General features: G+C 40.7%; 1 protein-coding gene across 2 annotated transcripts in view; it reads left to right on the top strand.

The window, feature by feature from the left end:
* The window catches only part of MCUB (mitochondrial calcium uniporter dominant negative beta subunit), a 95,327-nt gene extending 76,972 nt beyond the window's left edge, over positions 1-18,355 (top strand). For both annotated transcript variants that reach the window (XM_027543849.1, XM_027543850.1), the window contains exons 4-8: positions 2,624-2,728; positions 10,691-10,851; positions 15,769-15,972; positions 16,631-16,747; positions 18,126-18,355. In XM_027543849.1, coding sequence (XP_027399650.1) covers positions 2,624-2,728; positions 10,691-10,851; positions 15,769-15,972; positions 16,631-16,747; positions 18,126-18,203 — 665 coding nt within the window. In that variant the 3' untranslated portion in view covers positions 18,204-18,355. The remainder of the gene's footprint in view (positions 1-2,623; positions 2,729-10,690; positions 10,852-15,768; positions 15,973-16,630; positions 16,748-18,125) is intronic.
* Positions 18,356-19,541: the final 1,186 nt, after the last annotated feature.

Genomic DNA, 19,541 nt, shown 5'->3' with positions numbered 1-19,541 from the left:
AAATAATTTATAAATTATATAAACTTTAAATTTGTATATTAGATAATAAGTGTTCCAGTGAAAAGGCAGAGTCATGGGGAGGTGGGAGTGTGTGCGTTTGGGGGAGGTACTCACTAAGGTCACATTTGAGTGAAGACCTGGAAGAGATATGACAGGGATGGGAGAAGAGCTTTCCAGACAGAGACCCTCAGGTGGGAGCTAACTCCACCCTCAGCCGTAAAGGGAGGGAGCTGGATACAGGTAGGAGGGGTAGGGCAGACTAGGGAAAGCCTCCATTGTAGGTTGTTGGAAGGACTTTGGATTCAACTGGAAGGGGAGTTTCTTCCTGGTAAAACCAAGGTCAGAGAAATGAGGATTTAGCCCTGTGGCCACAATGGCCTAATACTTCATCCTTGACTGGACGTATTCCTGCCAGTCGCAGGAACACCGAATCCCCGGGGCCTTCCCTACGGGGCAAGGCCTGCCTTCCTCAGAAGAGGCAGAATTCAGAAGGGCACCAAACACAGTGCTCACATGGAGTGGGGCCAGAAAAGCACCAGCATTCTTAGAGTACAGGTGCTCTTTGGACTGAGTGAAAACACTTTCTTGGGGTTCATGTCAGTACTTGCCCAAGAATAGGTGAAAAATTCATCACTGTATCATGAGCTCCTTAAAAGTGTTTCATATCCGTCTCTAGCTGATCCTGTATTAGTATAAAGGAGAATGTAGTACTTCAACTGAGAAATCATACTCGGCTGATTTCTTTTTATTATACTATTTTAAGGAGCAGTTTTGAAGTCATTTAAATGTAAATTTTTAAATGACACTTGCAAATCAGATAAAATGGATTTGGTGTGTTGCTGATCTTTTTTTTTTTTTTTTTAAGAGGCTCTGTGGGTGGAATTTGCCGGCATTTAATTTGGGCTTGAAAAGAGTGTTCTAAGCTTGTCACAGTTTTGCCCATAACGTGGGTGGAGTTATTTGGCAATTCCTGGGAAGATGATCTCACCCCAGCTGATGAACAGGAACCCAAACAGCCATATTCTAGGAACAGACCCAGGTGCAGACTTGACTTGCTGCCTTCTGGAACAAAAGAACTGCTGAGAACCAGACAGGAGGCAGGCATCTGGGTTCTTCCTGATTTTACTAGCAGTGTTACTCTTACCATGCGTATTAGTGTAGCTGAAACCTCTCTGGTTGAATGCAGCCAAGCAGATACCAGGCCAGGTGAGAATATATGTCTTGGACTTTATATCAGGTAATCATGTACAGACTATTCTGAAAGAATAATGATAGAGGAAACCCCTCCCAGCACTTTTTTTTGCTTATTATTCAATGAGTTTGAATCTTAACCCCTGGGTTACATTAAACTTCAAAAATATAAGAACAGCTAGGCTAGATAGGAAGCTGTGCAAAGCACACTGACGTTGAAATTTTCCTAGAGATTTTTTTTTCTGAAATGTTCCTAGGATATTTGAAATCACTGTTAGAATCTCTCCTGCCTCTCTCCAGCCTTTAAACATGCCACACAGGTGCATGCTTGCTCCTGCCACAGTTTTGCCTCTTTTCATCTTTCCTAAGCTAGAAAGGGAGGCAGCCCTGTGTGGTCGTGGTTTGAGGTGGTTTAAACAATACAACTCACTCATCTTTAGTAATTAAAAATAAAAGTGTTAGTCACTCAGTCGCATCTGACTCTTTGCGACCCCGTGGACTGTAGCCCACCAGGCTTCTCCGTCCGTGGCATTCTCCAGGCAAGAATACTGGAATGTGTTGTGTTTCCTTCTCCAGGGGATCTTCCCGACCCAGGAATTGAACCTGTGTCTCCCTCACTGCAGGCAGATTCTTTACTGTCTAAGCCACCAGGGAAAGCAAAAGTTACTCAGTTGTTTCTGACTCTTGTGACTCCATGGCCTGTATAGTCCGTGGAATTCTCCAGGCCAGAATACTGGAGTGGGTAGCGTTTCCCTTCTCCCAGGGGTCTTCCCAACCCAGGGATCGAACCCAGGTCTTCCACATTGCAGGTGGATTCTTTACCAGTTGAGCCACAAAGGAAGTTCGAAAAAAATAAAAGAAAGGTGGGCTTTTTTAAAATGTTAACTACCTGTGTTCCTCCACCACGAAGTCAGGGGCTTGGCCATAAGCCACAGAGATGGACACTGGCTGAGCTGAGGAGAGTGTCAGCAGGCTTTCTAATTGGAACTGGCAGAAAACCAGGCTCAGAAGACGGCAGGAGCCACAGAAGGCCGTGGGTGAAGAAGTTAGCCTGGGAATGGTTGGCGGGCTTTGCTGCTGGCACCCCGTCCCCCAGCCTCCACCTCTGCCTCCAATGGCCTTGCTGCGATGAGTCCCTGCCTCCCTCCCCGGAATCTGTGCATGACTGTCTGTAGGAACTGTCCAGTCTCACCAGCAGCGTCAGTCTGGACCCCAGCCCTGCTGACAGAGAGGGGGTGATGGGGGGTCTGCTTGTTCGTCTTGGTCCAGGGTAACGGGCAGTATTGGGAGCATTACTCCCAGTGGGAACAGTATTGGGTATTGGGGAGCTTCTGCCCACCCAAAAAGGCAAATGTCCACTGCTGTATTATAAAGACCTGTTGAAAAATGGTTCTTATTATTCTAAAACAAGGACATATTTTTGCATTTTCAGATGGCACTGAAATTGCAGCTTCAACCTTGATGGAAATTTTGCTAAAGAATGATTTTAAACTTGTTATTGATAAAATAACATATGATGTACAGTGCCCTATGAAAGGTAAGAAGCACAGCTGTGAACTATCTTCACATTTCCCTGTTGCTGTGGGCCTTTTTTCAGGGAGCAGGCTTATCCTGAGAATCTTTTTAATTAACCGAATGACCAAGAAGGCTTTGGAGAACCAGTATTTAAGCTTTTCTAGCAGGGTAGAAGTGATCGGTAGAAGTTGGGTGTCAGGGCTTAATGTAGTCTCACATACTCTTTTTAGACTTTTAAGACTTTGTTCTAGGATCTTGAATGCTTAATCTGACATTATTGGGTTAAGAAGAAGTGGACCTGAAAATCAGGAACTCAAGTGTATACTGTTGTACAGTTTTTAGCTCTTTTTTTTTTTTAAGTAGGCTTTATTTTTTAAAGGGCAGTTTCGAGTTCATAGCAAGATTGAGCAGATAGTACAGAGGTCCTGTATACTAATGTACCCATTCCCCGAAGACTCCCCTACTGTAAACACCAGAATGGAACATTTCTTTTTGTCATGAACCTACATCGAAACATTGTTATCAGTCCAAGTCCATACTTTACATTATGGTTTGCTCTTGGTGTTGTATGTTTTATGGGGTTTTAAGGCTATATTTTATTACTGAACTGTAGTTGCTTTACAGTGTTTCAGAGTTCCACACAGTGATTCAGTTGTGTGTGTGTGTGTGTGTGTATGTGTGTGTATATGACTGAGATTCTTGTCCGTTATAGATTATTACAAGATACTGAATGTAGTTCCCTGTTGCTTTATTGTTGTTTTCCAGTCCCTAAGTTGTGTCCATCTCTTTGAGACCCCATGAACTGCAGCATGCCAGGCTTCCCTGACCGCCACTATCTCACAGATAGGATGAGATGGCTGGATGGCATCACTCACTCAGTGGACACACGTTTGAGCAAATCCTGGCAGATAGTGTTTATTTTGTATGTAGTAGTATGTATATGTCAATTCCAGATTTCCAATTTATCTCTGGCTTGTTTTATGGGTTCTGATAAATGTATAATGACATGGATTCACCATTCCATTGTCATTTCACACAGAATAGTTCCACTGCCCCCAAAATCCTCTGTGCTCCTCCTTCATCTCTACCTAACCCCTAACTTCTGGCAGCCGCTCATCTTTTTCCGGTCTCCATAGTTTTGCCTTTCCAGAATGTTGTATAGTTGAAATGGTACAATATGTAGCTTTTTTTCAGACTGGCTTCTTTCACTGAGTAGTATGCATTTACGTTTTCTCGTCTTTTCATGGCTTTACAGTTCATTTCTTGTGAGCGCTATTATTCCATTGTCTGGATGTATCATAGGTTATGTATCTGTCCACCTACTGAGGGACATCTTGGAGGTTTCCAAGTCTTGACCATTACAAATAAAATGGCTACAAATGTGTATGCAGGTTTTTATGTGGACATAATTTTTCAGTTTTTTTGGGTAAATGCCAAGGGGCATGATTGCCCGTATAATGCATATATTTCGTTGTGTAAGAAACTCTTCCAAACAAGCTGCACCATTTTGTATTCCCATCAGCAGTGAATGAGAGTTACTGTTGCTCTACATCTTTGCCAGCATTTAGTGTTGCCAGTGTCTTGAATTTTGGCCTTTCTTAAGGTGTGAAGTAGCAGCATTTCCTTGTTTCAGTCTGCACTTGCCTGGTAACTATTTCACATGTTTACTTACTATCTATATATCTTGTTTCGTGTGGTGTCTCTTCAAGCCTTTGACCGGCTTTTTAAGCATGTTGTTAATTTTTAAGGTTTCTTTGTATATTTTGGGTAACAATTCATTATCAGATCTCTATTGTGCAGGTATTTCTCCCACTGTTTTTCATTTGGTTGTCACGGTCTTTTGCAGAGAAGGGGTTTTGTTTTAATGAATCTGAGTTTATCAGTTATCTCTTTTGTGGACTGTGCTCTGGCTGTTGTATCTAAAAAGTCATGGCCAAACCTGTTCTTGCATGTTGCCTACTTTTCCCATCATGGGCCTTACCATATTAATCACATCTGTCTTGATTTCCTGGTCTGATAATTCCAAAATCCCTACCATATCAGATTCTGATGTTTGCCTTGTTTCTTTTTTTTTTTTTTCCTTAAAAATCAAATTTATTCTTTTTTTTTTTTTTTCTTTTTTAGTCAGTGTAATTTTATTGGCAGCAGTTCTTCCCCAAACGAAAGCCAAACTTAAGGATTACAAATCACAAAAGTTTTTCAACAATTTGCATGTTGGGCTGTCAGGTTGCTCACCCTTAGTACTTGGTCATTTTCCATCCAGCTCTAGGATTTTCTCAGGTTGAGAAATACTTCTTTGTCATCAGTTAGGCTGACGGGTCTGGAGCAGGACAAAAATCTCTAGAGATTCAAATGTCCACATGTTCAAGAATTCTTTTTTTTTTTTTTTCACCTTTGCCAATAGGTTATTTTTATTTTTTATTTTTTTTTATATTTTTTAATGTAATATTAATTTAATATTTGAAATCCGGCAATGTAATTCTCCACATTAACAAAACAAAGGGGGAAAAACATGATCATCACAAGAGATTCAAAAGTGGTTTAGACAAAATGTAATACCAATTCATGACAAAAACTCTCAGGAAACTAACAATAGAAGGGAATTTCCTCAGTCAGGTAAAGTACTTTTAAGAAAAATCTGTATGACATAATAATTTTTTTTTTTTCCCCAAATCTTCCCACCCTCTCCCTCTCCCACAGAGTCCATAAGACTGTTCTATACATCAGTGTCTCTTTTGCTGTCTCGTATACAGGGTTATCGTTACCATCTTTCTAAATTCCATATATATGCGTTAGTATACTGTATTGGTGTTTAAAAAGCCATTAAAAAGAATGCATTTGAATCAGTTCTAATGAGGTGGATGAAACTGGAGCCTATTATACAGAGTGAAGTAAGCCAGAAGGAAAAACATCAAATTTATTCTTAAACCATCTAAAATCTAAGGAATATAATAATCCAATCAATTACAGTGAACAATTGCTTTAGAATTATAAAATGTTCTTCTATATCCTTAAATTTTAATGAAAATTAACCTTCATTATTAAACAAAAAAGTTTTTTTTTTTAATATGAATGTTTACTTGAGATAATTACAGATTCATCTATTCAATATTACTCTCAATAGCTTTTGGGGGGACTTCATAAAGTGTCACAGTTGCAGTTGGATAAATGAGTACAGTGATATCTATTCAGTGATCTATTACATTTTTCTAAGTATTAAATTTAAAGCTTCTTATTTTCATTTAATTGCTCATGCATCAGTTTAACAGTTCAGACAAAATTTCCAATTTATCACTCACAAATTGAAAGTAAATAGCTTAGTGGGAGTTTGAGAAAAATAAAATTCTTCAGAAATAGTAGTTTCTAAAGACTTTAAAGTTCATAATTAAATGGACTGAGTTATGATATTAACAAGATGTACACAGGAAGTTTAAAATATCACACAAGCAGAAAGTTGAAAGGAGCTTTGAGCTCTCATTAAAGTTCTTAAAATATATATTGAAATTATTTATTACCAGTCTCTTGTTGTCAACTTTACATTTATTTTACCAATTATCTGAGCACCCACTTGCAGAGTAAAGCTCTGCGTCCTTGATTCCCTTACAGTGAATTGTTCCTGTTTTAATACTCAATTGGTTTTGACTTTTTGAAAAGTGTATTTTATATTCACTGTGTGTAAAAGTCGCTCAGCTGTGTCCGACTCTTTGTGACCCCATGGACTATAGCCTGTCAGGTTCCTCTGTCCATGGAATTCTCCAGGCAAGAATATTGGAGTGGGTGAAGTGAAGTGAAAGTTCTCAGTCATGTCCGGCTCTTTGTGACCCCATGGACTATACAGTCCAAGGGATTCTCCAGGCCAGAATACTGGAGTGGGTAGCCATTCCCTTCTCCAGGGGATCTTTCCAATCCAGGGATCGAACCCACGTCTCTCTCATTGCAGGAGGATTCTTTACCAGCTGAGCCACAAGGGAAGCCCAAGAATATTGGAATGGGTTGTCATACTCTCCTCCAGAAGATCTTCCTGACCCAGGGATCAAACCCACGTGTCTTATGTCTCCTGCACTGTAGGCAGATTCTTTACCATTGAGCCACCAGCTCTTCCATTCTCCAGGGGATCTTTCCAATCCAGGGATCAAACCCAGGTCTCCTACATTGCAGGCTGATTCTTTACTCTCTGAGCCACTGGGTCATTGCTGCTGCTGCTGCTGCTAAGTCGCTTCAGTCATGCCCGACTCTGTGTGACCCCATAGACGGCAGCCCACCAGGCTCCGCTGTCCCTGGGATTCTCCAGGCGAGAACACTGGAGTGGGTTGCCATTTCCTTCTCCAATGCATGAAAGTGAAAAGTGAAAGTCAGGTCGCTCAGTCGTGTCCGACTCTTAGTGACACCATGGACTGCGGCCCACCAGGCTCCTCCGCCCATGGGATTTTCCAGGCAAGAGTACTGGAGTGGGGTGCCATTGCCTTCTCCACTGCCTTGTTTCTTTAGATGGTTTTTTTCTTGCCTTTTACCTGCTTTGTAATTTTTTGGTGAAAGCTGGACATGATACTATTGAAAATAGAAGCTGAAGCAAGTAGGTCTCTATTGTGAGGTACTACGTGAGTCTGACCAGGAGTTCAGCTGTTTGCTATAGCTGTAGGTATCAGAGGCTTCAGTTTCTTCTAGTGACCCTGTTTTCTCTCCCCTGTTATGTTCAAGTTTCTCCAGAAATTCTTACTTGAATAGAGTCTGTGTCTTGCACAGAACTGGAGCCCTATTGATGTAATGTTAAGGTATTGGGGAGGAGAAGCAGTGTATAATCTTATGATTAAGTCTCAGGGTTTTTACTGGGCCAGGATTACTGTGCTGTGACCTTCAGAAGAGTTTATCTTTTTTTTTTCTCTTTCCAATATGAGACAGGAAGGTTAGAGGGGCCTGGAGTTGGCTAATTGCCCTTCCTCCAGGCCAAATTAGGCTCTGGTAGAGCACAGTGATGGAGAAGGCAATGGCACCCCACTCCAGTACTCTTGCCTGGAAAATCCCATGGACGGAGGAGCCTGGTAGGTTGCAGTCAATGGGGTTGCTAAGAGTCGGACACGACTGAGCGACTTCACTTTCACTTTTCACTTTCATGCATTGGAGAAGGCAATGGCAACCCACTCCAGTGTTCTTGCCTGGAGAATCCCAGGGACGGGGGAGCCTGGTGGGCTTCTGTCTATGGGCTCGCACAGAGTCGGACACGACTGAAGCGACTTAGCAGCAACATAGCACAGTGCATCCTTGAACAGCACAGGTTAGAACTGTGTGGGTCCACTGACATGCAGGTCTGTTTGAGTGAGCACTGCAGTACCACGTGGTCCACAGTTGATTGAGTCCATAGAATCATGGACACAGAGGGCCAGCTATGAAGTTACATGTGGATTTTTGACTACGTGGGGAGTCGGTGCTCCTAACCCCAACGTTATTTGAGGGTCAACTGGTTATTTCCTAGGTATAGAGAAAGTAATGCTCAGGTCTATTTCAGAATGGTTAATTTTCTACTGTCTCTGCTGGAAGCAGATCTCTGACCTTCACTGTGAGAAGCTGATGGGACTGCTGGAGATAAAACTCATCAATGTGAGTGTGTTTATTTCTCAAACTAGTCAGCACTGAGCCTCCAGCATTTCAACAGTTGTAGTTTAGTGTTCCTACCTGTATTGGCTCCAGAGGATTCTGCTTAGTTAACTGTGATTGTGGACTGCTGAGGGTAGGGTGTATAGTGAGTCTGTGCCTTAATAAACAGATGATGAGACAAGTAAATCAACATGTAAGGGAGGGCCCATGTTTATAATTAGAATGCCAGGTTCTGACTGGTAAATATGGGAGGGCTGCTGTAGTTGAAAAACCATTATATTGCAGCCAAATTCAGGCAAGAATCATCAACAGATACCAAGGGGATTGAGAGGAGTGGGAGGAGGTGATTTAGATAAAATAAAGAACAGTGAAGAACTACAAAAACAATTGAAAAACAAGTAATAAAATGGCGATAAGTACATACTTATCAATAATTACTTTAAATGTCAATGGACTGACTACGCCAATCGAAAGACATAGGGCAGCTGTTTGGATTAAAAAAGACAAGAACTTTTTGTATGTGGCCAACAAGAGACTCACTTGAGAGCTAAAGACACATAGAGACTGAAAGTAAGGGATGGAAAAGGTGTTTCATGCAAATGGAAAACGAGTGAAAGACCTCAGTAGCCATTTCTCCAAAGAAGACATACAGGTGGCAGCAGGCACATGAACAGATGCTCAGCATCACTAGTTATCAGAGAAATGCAGATCCAGACAATGCAGTATCGCTTCACACCTGCTAAGAGTGACTGTCATCAACAAGTCTACAAATAACAAATGCTGGCCAGGACGCAGAGAAAAGGGAACCCTTCTGCACTGTAGGTAGGAATGTAAATCAGTGCAGGCATTTGGGAAACTGTGGAGGTCCCTCAAAAAGCTAAAAATAGGACTAGCACTAGCATGTGCCCCAGCGATTCCACGCCGGGTATGTATATGGAAAAAATGAAAGCGTGAACTGGAGAAGATACATGCGCCCCAGTGTTCATAGCAGGGCTGGTTACAGTAGCCAAGATATGGAAGCAGCCCAAGTGTCTATCAACAGATGTGTGTGTGTGTATTGGAATACTGCTGTATATACTCAGACCTCAGTAGACATTTTGGAATGTCTGCTCAGCCATAAAAATGAATGAATATTGCTCAGCCATAAAAAAAAAAAAAGAATGAAATTCTGCCATCTGCTGCACCATGAATGGACCTAGAGAGTATTATGCTTAGTCCGACAAAGACACATACTATATGATATCATTTATATGTGAAATCTAAAAAACAAAGCAAATTATATAGCAAAACAGAAGCCGACGCACAGATATAGAAAACAAACTAGTGGGAACCAGTGGGGAGAAATAAGGGGCGGGGAGGCAAGACAGGGGTAGGGGATTAAGAAATACATACTACTATGTATAAAATAAGCAAGAATACAGCACAGAAAATTACAGCCATTATTTTCTAATAACTTAATGGAGTGTAATATGTAAAAATACAGAATCACTATGCTGTACACCTGAAACTAATATAATATTATGTCAACTATATATATATGGCGGTAAAAAAAAAAAGAGGAAATGCTGACAAAAATGGGAGTAAGTCATAAGGACACAGGAGCCAGCTGGAGGGTCTCCCACTAACCATATCTGGTACAATTTGAACATCCTTGGCTCCCATGCTTGTGACTTGCCTGCCCCTTTTTATTTTAAACATTTTCTTTCTTTCTCATGTAACTAGATGATTCAGGCTGATCTTGTACTCCAGCACTGATACCAGCCTTTTCGCTGAAGATACCTCCAAGAAAAATATTTCTAAAAATGTAAAAAAGAAAAAATTTAAATAATTAAAAAAATCAGAAACTGCGGTTCCCCTGAGATCTATATCTTATTGAAAATAACTTACACTTGAATTGCTTTTCAAATGTATACTGTACTGTTGTTTACATGTTTGTACACCAGCTTCCCTCCCCAGTGGACCCTAAAATGATTTTGGATAGAGAGCTGAGGGTTAAGAAGGATCTTAGGTTAACTCAGGTATAAAAGTGAACCTGTAAACTGATGTGTGACAAACTCAGGTGAGGTATTTACATGGGTTCTGGTACATGGATACTCCTTTTTCCTGTATTACTCTTCCTTTTTTTTTTTTTTTTTTAAAGAAAGAAACAGTGCTGGTCATATTACAAAAGAAAAAAAGACAAAAACATAATGTATTTTAAACCTACTGTCTGGTTATTATTATTCCAGAAAGAGATGAATGTCCTCACCTGAGACAGAAATAAAGGCCGATATCAAATGCCCCTCAGGGAGTGGGGAGCACCCAGACAGGCAGCCATGGGGGCGCAGATTTTGTTCCCTGAGGAAAAGATGTGGTGGCTGCCTCACGTTTCCTCTGTGTCTTCTTTTCTCAGAAAACCTGAGCAGCGAGCAGGCTACTGAGATGGAAAACATGAAATCTTTGGTCTACAGACTGTTCACCGCCTTGCATTTAGAAGAGTTTCAGAAGAAGAGAGAGCACCATCTGCTGGAGAAAATCGACCACCTGAAGGGACAGCTGCAGCCCCTCGAACAGGTTTGGAAGCATCTCAGTTGAGTCTGTTTGTAAATAATCATCGTTTGGTCACAAAGTCGTGTCTGACTCTTCAGCGACCCAATAGACTATAGGCCGCCAGGCACCTCTGCCCATGAGATTTTAATACTCAGTATTGGTATAACTGCTCCATCTGAGCGTTTTTCTGAATGCTTCACATAGGTTTATTTTCTCCTTTAATCCTCGCAGTGAACCTGTGAATTCGGTATTCTCAGCCTCATTCTTTGCATGAGGAAACTCAGACAGCAAAGGTACATAGCTACTATGTGGAAGAGAACTTAGCTCTGGCAGTCTGACTCTGCTGCCATCTTAGACTCTCTGCTGTGCGTTCTGTCTGTGGATGGGCCAGTGTCTCAGTGAGTGTGTATAAGATCAACTGCGATACACTAGCTGGAGCACTACCATTTTTTTTTTAAGGCAATGGGCCCTCCACTCCCACTCTGCTCAACTGAATTGCAATTGGAAAGTTAGCAGTGGCTTCCTAACATCTGAAGTTAATCAGTGGTGGAAGGAAAACAAAACCACAAACTTTTCTAGGGAGGAGGGGCAGGAGTCTGTTTTAAGGGAAAAATGCATTTTTTTAAACCTCGTGTTCCTATTTGTGATTTTTAAAAATGGGTAGGTATATGTGTATCTTTGTGTATGAATAAAGAGTTTCTAGAGATAGAAAAAATATTGTTTTATTGAAGTATAGGTGATTTACAGTATTATAGTCTCTTGTACAGCAAAGTGATTCACACATTCTTTTTTACATTCTTTTCTATTATAATTTGTCATAGGATATAGAGCTATGAAGGGACAGGCTACCCACTCCAGTATTCTTGGGCTTTCCTTGTGGCTCAGCTGGTAAAGAATCCACCTGCAATGCAGGAGACCTGGGTTCAGTCCCTGGGTTGGGAAGATCCCCTGGAGGGTAGGGTACGGCAACCTACTCCAGTATTCTTGCCTGGAGAATCCCCATGGACAGAGGAGCCTGGCAGGCCACAGTCCATGGGGTCACAGAGTCGGACACGACTGAGCAGCTAAGCACACCCACATTTTCATTTTATCTTTACTTAAAGTTGATAATACATTGCACTTGTGTTAAGATTAAAAAATCTAAAAAAATGGCTAATAGAAAGTTTTCCTTCTACTGTCCTCTCAGCACCATATCCCTGAACTGTGAATCATTTCAGACTTTATCTGTGTACAAATACAAATATATGATTTTGTTCCCTTTTCCAGTAAAGAGTATATGCTGTTGTACACTAGTCTCACCTTTTTTCACTGACGGTATATCCAGGAAAGATCTCCACATTGTACCTAGATAGTTTTTGTTATTTTACGCTTAAGAATGAACCTATAACGAATCATGTGTGTGCAAGTATTACCTGTAGGATACACAGAAGTGAAATTGCTGGGTCAAAGAAAGTAGACATAATTTTAGCTAGGTTTAGAAGGTGACTTCTGGGCTTTTCATTGTATACCCTTCTGTTTATTTTTTCCATGACCAGGTATTACCATTATAATTTAAAAAATGGTTGACTAATGAATTGATTTGGAAATAAGTGATCACTCATGAACGTACATGTTTTATAAATTCTGGTTTTTCACAAATCTTACCTCTTTAATGCAGATGTGTATTACTTTCATTCCTTTGCTTTTTTTTTTTTTTAATTGGTGCACTGTAAACAACTAACACTGAAACCATACTCACAGAAAACTCGTCAGTCTAATCACACTAGGACCACAGCCTTGTCTAACTCAATGAGACTAAGCCATGCCCGTGGGGCAACCCAAGTGGGCGGGTCATGGTGGAGAGGTCTGACAGAATGTGGTCCACTGGAGAGGGGAATGGCAAAGCACTTCAGTATTCTTGCCTTGAGAACCCCATGAACGGTATGAAAAGGCAAAATGATAGGATACTGAAAGAGAAACTCCCCAGGTCAGTAGGTGCCCAGTATGCTACTGGAGATCAGTGGAGAAATAACTCCAGAAAGAATGAAGGGATGGAGCCAAAGCAAAAAGAATACCCAGCTGTGGATGTGACTGGTGATAGAAGCAAGGTCCGATGCTATAAAGAGCAATATTGCATAGGAACCTGGAATGTCAGGTCCATGAATCAAGGCAAATTGGAAGTGGTCAAACAAGAGATGTCAAGAGTGATTGTCAATATTCTACGAATCAGCGAACTGAAATGGACTGGAATGGGTGAATTTAACTCAGATGACCATTATATCTACTACTGTGGGCAAGAATCCCTCAGAAGAAATGGAGTAGCCATCATGGTCAACAAGAGAGTCCGAAATGCACTACTTGGATGCAATCTCAAAAACGACAGAATGATCTGTGTTCGTTTCCCAGGCAAACCATTCAGTATCACAGTAATCCAAGTCTATGCCCCAACCAGTAACGCTGAAGAAGCTGAAGTTGAACGGTTCTATGAAGACCTACAAGACCTTTTAGAACTAACACCCAAAAAAGATCTCCTTTTCACTATAGGGGACTGGAATGCAAAAGTAGGAAGTCAAGAAACACCTGGAGTAACAGGCAAGTTTGGCCTTGGAATACGGAATGAAGCAGGGCAAAGACTAATAGGGTTTTGCCAAGAAAATGCACTGGTCATAACAAACACCCTCTTCCAACAACACAAGAGAAGACTCTACACTTCGACATCACCAGATGGTCAACACCGAAATCAGATTGATTATATTCTTTGCAGCCAAAGATGGAGAAGCTCTATACAGTCAACAAAAACGAGACCAGGACCTGACTGTGGCTCAGATCATGAACTCCTTATTGCCAAATTCAGACTTAAATTGAAGAAAGTAGGGAAAACCACTAGACCATTCAGGTATGACCTAAATCAAATCCCTTATGATTATACAGTGGAAGTGGGAAACAGATTTAAGGGCCTAGATCTGATAGATAGAGTGCCTGATGAACTATGGAATGAGGTTCGTGACATTGAACAGGAGACAGGGATCAAGACCATCCCATGGAAAAGAAATGGAAAAAAGCAAAATGGCTGTCTGGGGAGGCCTTACAAATAGCTGTGAAAAGAAGAGAAGCGAAAAGCAAAGGAGCAAAGGAAAGATATAAGCATCTGAATGCAGAGTTCCAAAGAATAGCAAGAATAGAGAAGAAAGCCTTCCTCAGCAATCAATGCAAAGAAATAGAGGAAAAAAACAGAATGGGAAAGACTAGCGATCTCTTCAAGAAAATTAGAGATACACTCGATAAAGGACAGAAATGGTATGGACCTAACAGAAGCAGAAGATATTAAGAAGAGGTGGCAATAATACACAGAAGAACTGTACAAAAAAGATCTTCATGACCCAGATAATCATGATGGTGTGATCACTCACCTAGAGCCAGACATCCTGGAATGTGAAGTCAAGTGGGCCTTAGGAAGCATCACTATGAAAAAAGCTAGTGGAGGTGATGGAATTCCAGTTGAGCTATTCCAAATCCTGAAAGATGATGCTGTGAAAGTGCTGCACTCAATATGCCAGCAAATTTAGAAAACTCAGCAGTGGCCACAGGACTGGAAAAGGTCAGTTTTCATTCCAATTCCAAAGAAAGGCAATGCCAAAGAGTGTTCAAACTACCGCACAATTGCACTCATCTCATATGCTAGTAAAGTAATGCTCAAAATTCTCCAAGCCAGGCTTCAGCAATGTGTGAACCGTGAACTTCCTGATGTTCAAGCTGGTTTTAGAGAAGGCAGAGGAACCAGAGATCAAATTGCCAACATCCACTGGATCATGGAAAAAGCAAGAGAGTTCCAGAAAAACATCTATTTCTGCTTTATTGACCATGCCAAAGCCTTTGACTGTGTGGATCACAATAAACTGTGGACAATTCTGAAAGAGATGGGAATACCAGACCACCTGACCTGCCTCTTGAGAAATTTGTATGCTGGTCAGGAAGCAACAGTTCGAACTGGACATGGAACAACAGACTGGTTCCAAATAGGAAAAGGAGTACATCAAGGCTGTATCTTGTCACCCTGCTTATTTAACTTATGTGCAGAGTACATCATGAGAAACGCTGGACTGGAAGAAACACAAGCTGGAATCGAGATTGCTGGGAGAAATATCAATAACCTCAGATATGCAGATGACACCACCCTTATGGCAGAAAGTGAAGAGGAACTCAAAAGCCTCTTGATGAAAGTGAAAGTGGAGAGTGAAAAAGTTGGCTTAAAGCTCAACATTCAGAAAACGAAGATCATGGCATTCGGTCCCATCACTTCGTGGGAAATAGATGGAGAAACAGTGGAAACAGTGTCAGACTTTATTTTTTGGGGCTCCAAAATCACTGCGGATGGTGACTGCAGCCATGAAATTAAAAGACGCTTACTCCTTGGAAGGAAAGTTATGACCAACCTAGATAGCCTATTCAAAAGCAGAGACATTACTTTGCCAACAAAGGTCCGTCTAGTCAAGGCTATGGTTTTTCCAGTGGTCATGTATGGATGTGGACTGTGAAGAAGGCTGAGCGCTGAAGAATTGATGCTTTTGAACTGTGGTGATGGAGAAGACTCTTGAGAGTCCCTTGGACTGCAAGGAGATCCAACCAGTCCATTCTGAAGGAGATCAGCCCTGGGATTTCTTTGGAAGGAATGATTCTAAAGCTGAAACTCCAGTACTTTGGCCACCTCATGCGAAGAGTTGACTCATTGGAAAAGACTCTGATGCTGGGAGGGATTGGGGGCCCGAGGAGAAGGGGACGACAGAGGATGAGATGGCTGGATGGCATCACTGACTCAATGGACATGAGTCTCAGTGAACTCCGGGAGTTGGTGATGGACAGGGAGGCCTGGCGTGCTGCGATTCATGGGGCCACAAAGAGTCGGACATGACTGAGCAACTGAACTGAACTGAAACAACTAACAGTCATTTGTTTTTCCCTCAGATGAAAGCTAGAATCGAAGCTCGCTCAGAAGCCAAAATCAGTGGACTCCTGTGGGCTGGATTAGCGATGCTGTCTGTTCAGGGCGGAGCAATGGCCTGGCTCACCTGGTGGGTGTACTCCTGGGATATCATGGAACCAGTTACATACTTCATCACATTTGCAAATTCCATGGTCTTTTTTGCGTACTTTATAGTCACTCGACAGGTAAGTAGAGTGTTTAGAAAATGGTTAAGTTATAACGTCTTTTGTAAATAATTCCTCACTCAAGTAATGAACAAAAAAATCCTTCTTACTTATTGAATTACTGCTACCTGGGTTCTTTTCAGCTGTTAAATTTTGTTGTTTTTCCAGATGGAGATTTATATTAGCATAGAGAAAGTGTGTATAACCTCTATAGTGAAAATATAGTGCAACTTAAACCCCTCCTTTGAGATACACACATCAAATTTGTGTACTCTGAAAATATAGTGCAACTTAAACCCCTCCTTTGAGATACACACATCAAATTTGTGTACTCTGCGTCCTGTTTATAAATGAATTTCTATTTCAAACCACCCAGAAACTTTAGCTTTGTCTAGTGATTGTTTTGCCAAAAGTATCCATTTTCCATTTCCTCTCTTCTATCCCTGCATGTGTGATTTCTCTTCTCTGCTTGCTTGCTTTTGAAAGGAACAGTTGATCTCGAGTGAGACTAAATGTTTCACTTGCGTTGCCTTATGCTGGCTCTGATGGCTACAAATATGATGGCAAATATTGTACTGATGTGCCTTCCTCTGCTTTATTGTTGCTAAGACAAGTGTCTTTCTTGCTGAGGTATTATGTTCATTTAAAGCATGTTCTGTTTTGCTTTGCTTTTTTTTAGGATTATACTTACTCAGCTGTAAAGAGTAGGCAGTTTCTTCACTTCTTCCATAAGAGATCAAAGCAACAGCATTTTGATGTGGAACAGTACAACAAGCTAAAAGATGACCTTGCTAAGGTACCTCATTGCAAATATGACATCTTACAGCCAGTCTTATTTGGGAGCCAGAATTTAGGGTCAGGGAAGCATCCTCAGTGGCTCACTCACACAGGTTAAATCTTGGTCCTACATAGGCTTCTCTGTATTTTGGTTTGTTCAGTGAAACAGCTGACATGTCCTGATACTAATTTCCTACAGTTTTTTGGTCATCTGTATTCTACATGGGGATAGCTTTAAATGTAAATAGGAAAAGTCTTAAATGACTCTGAGATAATAATAGTTTTCAACAGAAATCTATTTCTAAGTGAAGATGTGTTTTTAAAGAAAGAAGTCCAATATCAAGCTCAATTGCAAATTTTGAACCCATTAAGAACATAAGACTTTTAGGAAGGTGAGCACTCTGTTAAGACAATTTTGAACTCTAAATACTTTCCAGGTTTCTTCTTCTTAAAAACAGAAGCCATATGGCATTCCTCCTTTCATCTTTTCCTTCTTTCAGATGAGAAAACAGAGGTGTATACCCTGTTGCAAAGTGGGGAAACCAGGGTATGAAGCCAAAAGTTTGGCTCTGGAGCGGTACTCTGGAGCACTTCCATATAATCTGATTCCTAGGCAGCTGTTATCTCTGGCCTCTCAGCAGACCCATTAGTTTTTTAATTTTTCTTAGCAATTTTATAACAAAGTTTTAGAAAAAAATGTCTTCTACTGTTCAATACATAATCATTTAATAGCCAGTGATCAATCATATCTTTTGTTACCTGTATCTTCTAAACTACCCATCCCTCAAATTTTTAAAAAAGGAAAGATATAACAGGAATTTATAGTCCAAAAATTGGAGATAAAGAGGCTTTAAAAATACATTTACATTCCATATAATCATTCCTTAGGAAAAATGTAATGATGCTTTTTGGGATACTTACATTTAAATGATCCAATCCAAGAAGGCTGAAGAATGTTCTCCTAACTAGTTTCCAGCACTGGGCATTGAAGATTTAGATCTTTAAGGTAATAAAGTTGAGAAAAAGGGGAAGCTAATAGGTCAGATTAATGGAGTTTTTGTTGTTGTTGTTTTGTTGCTGCTATTGTTTTTCATGAGCTAGAAAAACCACTATAGAGGGGAAAATGAACATAATAACTATAAGGAAGTACTATAAACTCACAGTTTATTTACTATATATAATATAGTATAGTGTATATACATATAGTATATAAAGCATATACTATAAACTCATACTATAAAACTCTTCTACAAAAGCATCCACATAAATTGAACTATCGTGGGCAGTTGCCACTTGTCGTTTCGGTCTGTGTGTTGGCCTCAGGAGATGTTAGAGTTATGAGCTTCCTTGCAGCAGTGGTTCTCTCTGATCAGTGCCCCTCCTCTTCCCTTGGACAGGCCACTGAAGCCCTGAGACATGTGCGCCGCTCTCTCTATTTGCGGATGCAAGTAGAGGAACTCGATGAAAGGAAGTAATCTTACATTTTTATTAATCTTACATTTTTAATGTCAGTGAATTTTTCCATGATGTGTTTATTTTGCAACTGGAACTTTTTGAATCCCACAGTTCATTTGCATTTGACTGTTTCAATCTCTTGTTAATTAAAAAAAAATGCTTGCAAAACACAGGTATTCTATGATGCTCTCATTTGAGATTTTCGGTTTGTGGATTTTCACGGCTTGTTGAGGTTTACTGCTGGAAGGATCTGGGCTGCACCCATCAAAATCAACGCTGCTGCTGTTACAGGTCATCATTTAAGCAGCTCTGTCAGCCTGTCCCGTGTTCCTTCCTGTGCGGACGTGAAACGGTCAGTGTGCCTGGGTTCCCTTTCTTAGGCTTCATTTAAAATCATCTGGTCATTAATTTCTTTTTAATTCACAGTAGTTGGAAAATTTTTATCATTTGATAGTTAAAATTATTATAAAATATCATTTGAAATGTTTCATCTTAATATTTACTCAAGTTACTCTTTATCATTTGTTGTCAAGTATTGTTCTAGACACTTTACATATAATTATTTGTAATCCTATAATCCTATGAGGTTGCTGTTTTTAATCCCAATAAGGAAACTAAGCTTTAGCATGGTTAATTTGCCCAGGTGTACATAGCCAGAAAAGATTTAAGCACCTACTCAGAGTAGATGATAAATCTGTATAAATGTACAACTCATGGTGTTCAGTCCATTACCTAGGATGTCACCTTTTCAGTGATTGACTACGGGACAGAAAGGGTAATGATGACACCCTGATACTGAGATTTGCTTTAAGAAAAAGAACACTGTTTTAAGGGTATACCTTTCAGTCAAATCAGATTCAAACTTCAAACACCTTAATTAGAGCAACACCCAGTGATCAGGGTGCTAGTCTGTATCAGTATCTCTGAAACCCGCAGAGTCTGGATTAGCAGTATGTTAAGTGTTTTATTAACAAGCTAAGAATATGCACTTATGACAAGCACTTAGGACATGTTCTGCCTTTGAGGAACCCTGTTCCCAGGAAGGGCCAAGATCATCAATACAATGAAAGTTAAGAGAAACCAGTTGGGCAAGGTGGGCCTTACCTCTTGGGAGTGCCGTTTGCTGTACTGAATTCACTGATGCTTCCATCCCCAGCATCAAGAAGAATGCCTGGCCCCTGTGACATACCCGAGAGAGACAGGTGTCTGGCATTTTCAGGTTTAGAGCTAGGAGAAAGCTGGGACCAGGAAAGAGAAAGGATGGCTTCTGAATTCTCAAACAGTCTAAAGGAAAACCTGGGAAGAGGTGTAGACTAGAGCAGGGGTTGGCAAACTAATACCTTTACTTGTTTTTGTAA

Source organism: Bos indicus x Bos taurus, chromosome 6 (genome assembly GCF_003369695.1).
Source record: "Bos indicus x Bos taurus breed Angus x Brahman F1 hybrid chromosome 6, Bos_hybrid_MaternalHap_v2.0, whole genome shotgun sequence".
NCBI classification, from domain to species: domain Eukaryota; kingdom Metazoa; phylum Chordata; class Mammalia; order Artiodactyla; family Bovidae; genus Bos; species Bos indicus x Bos taurus.
The sequence above is the reverse complement of the archived record's forward strand: the minus strand, read 5'-3'. Positions and strand labels throughout refer to the sequence as shown.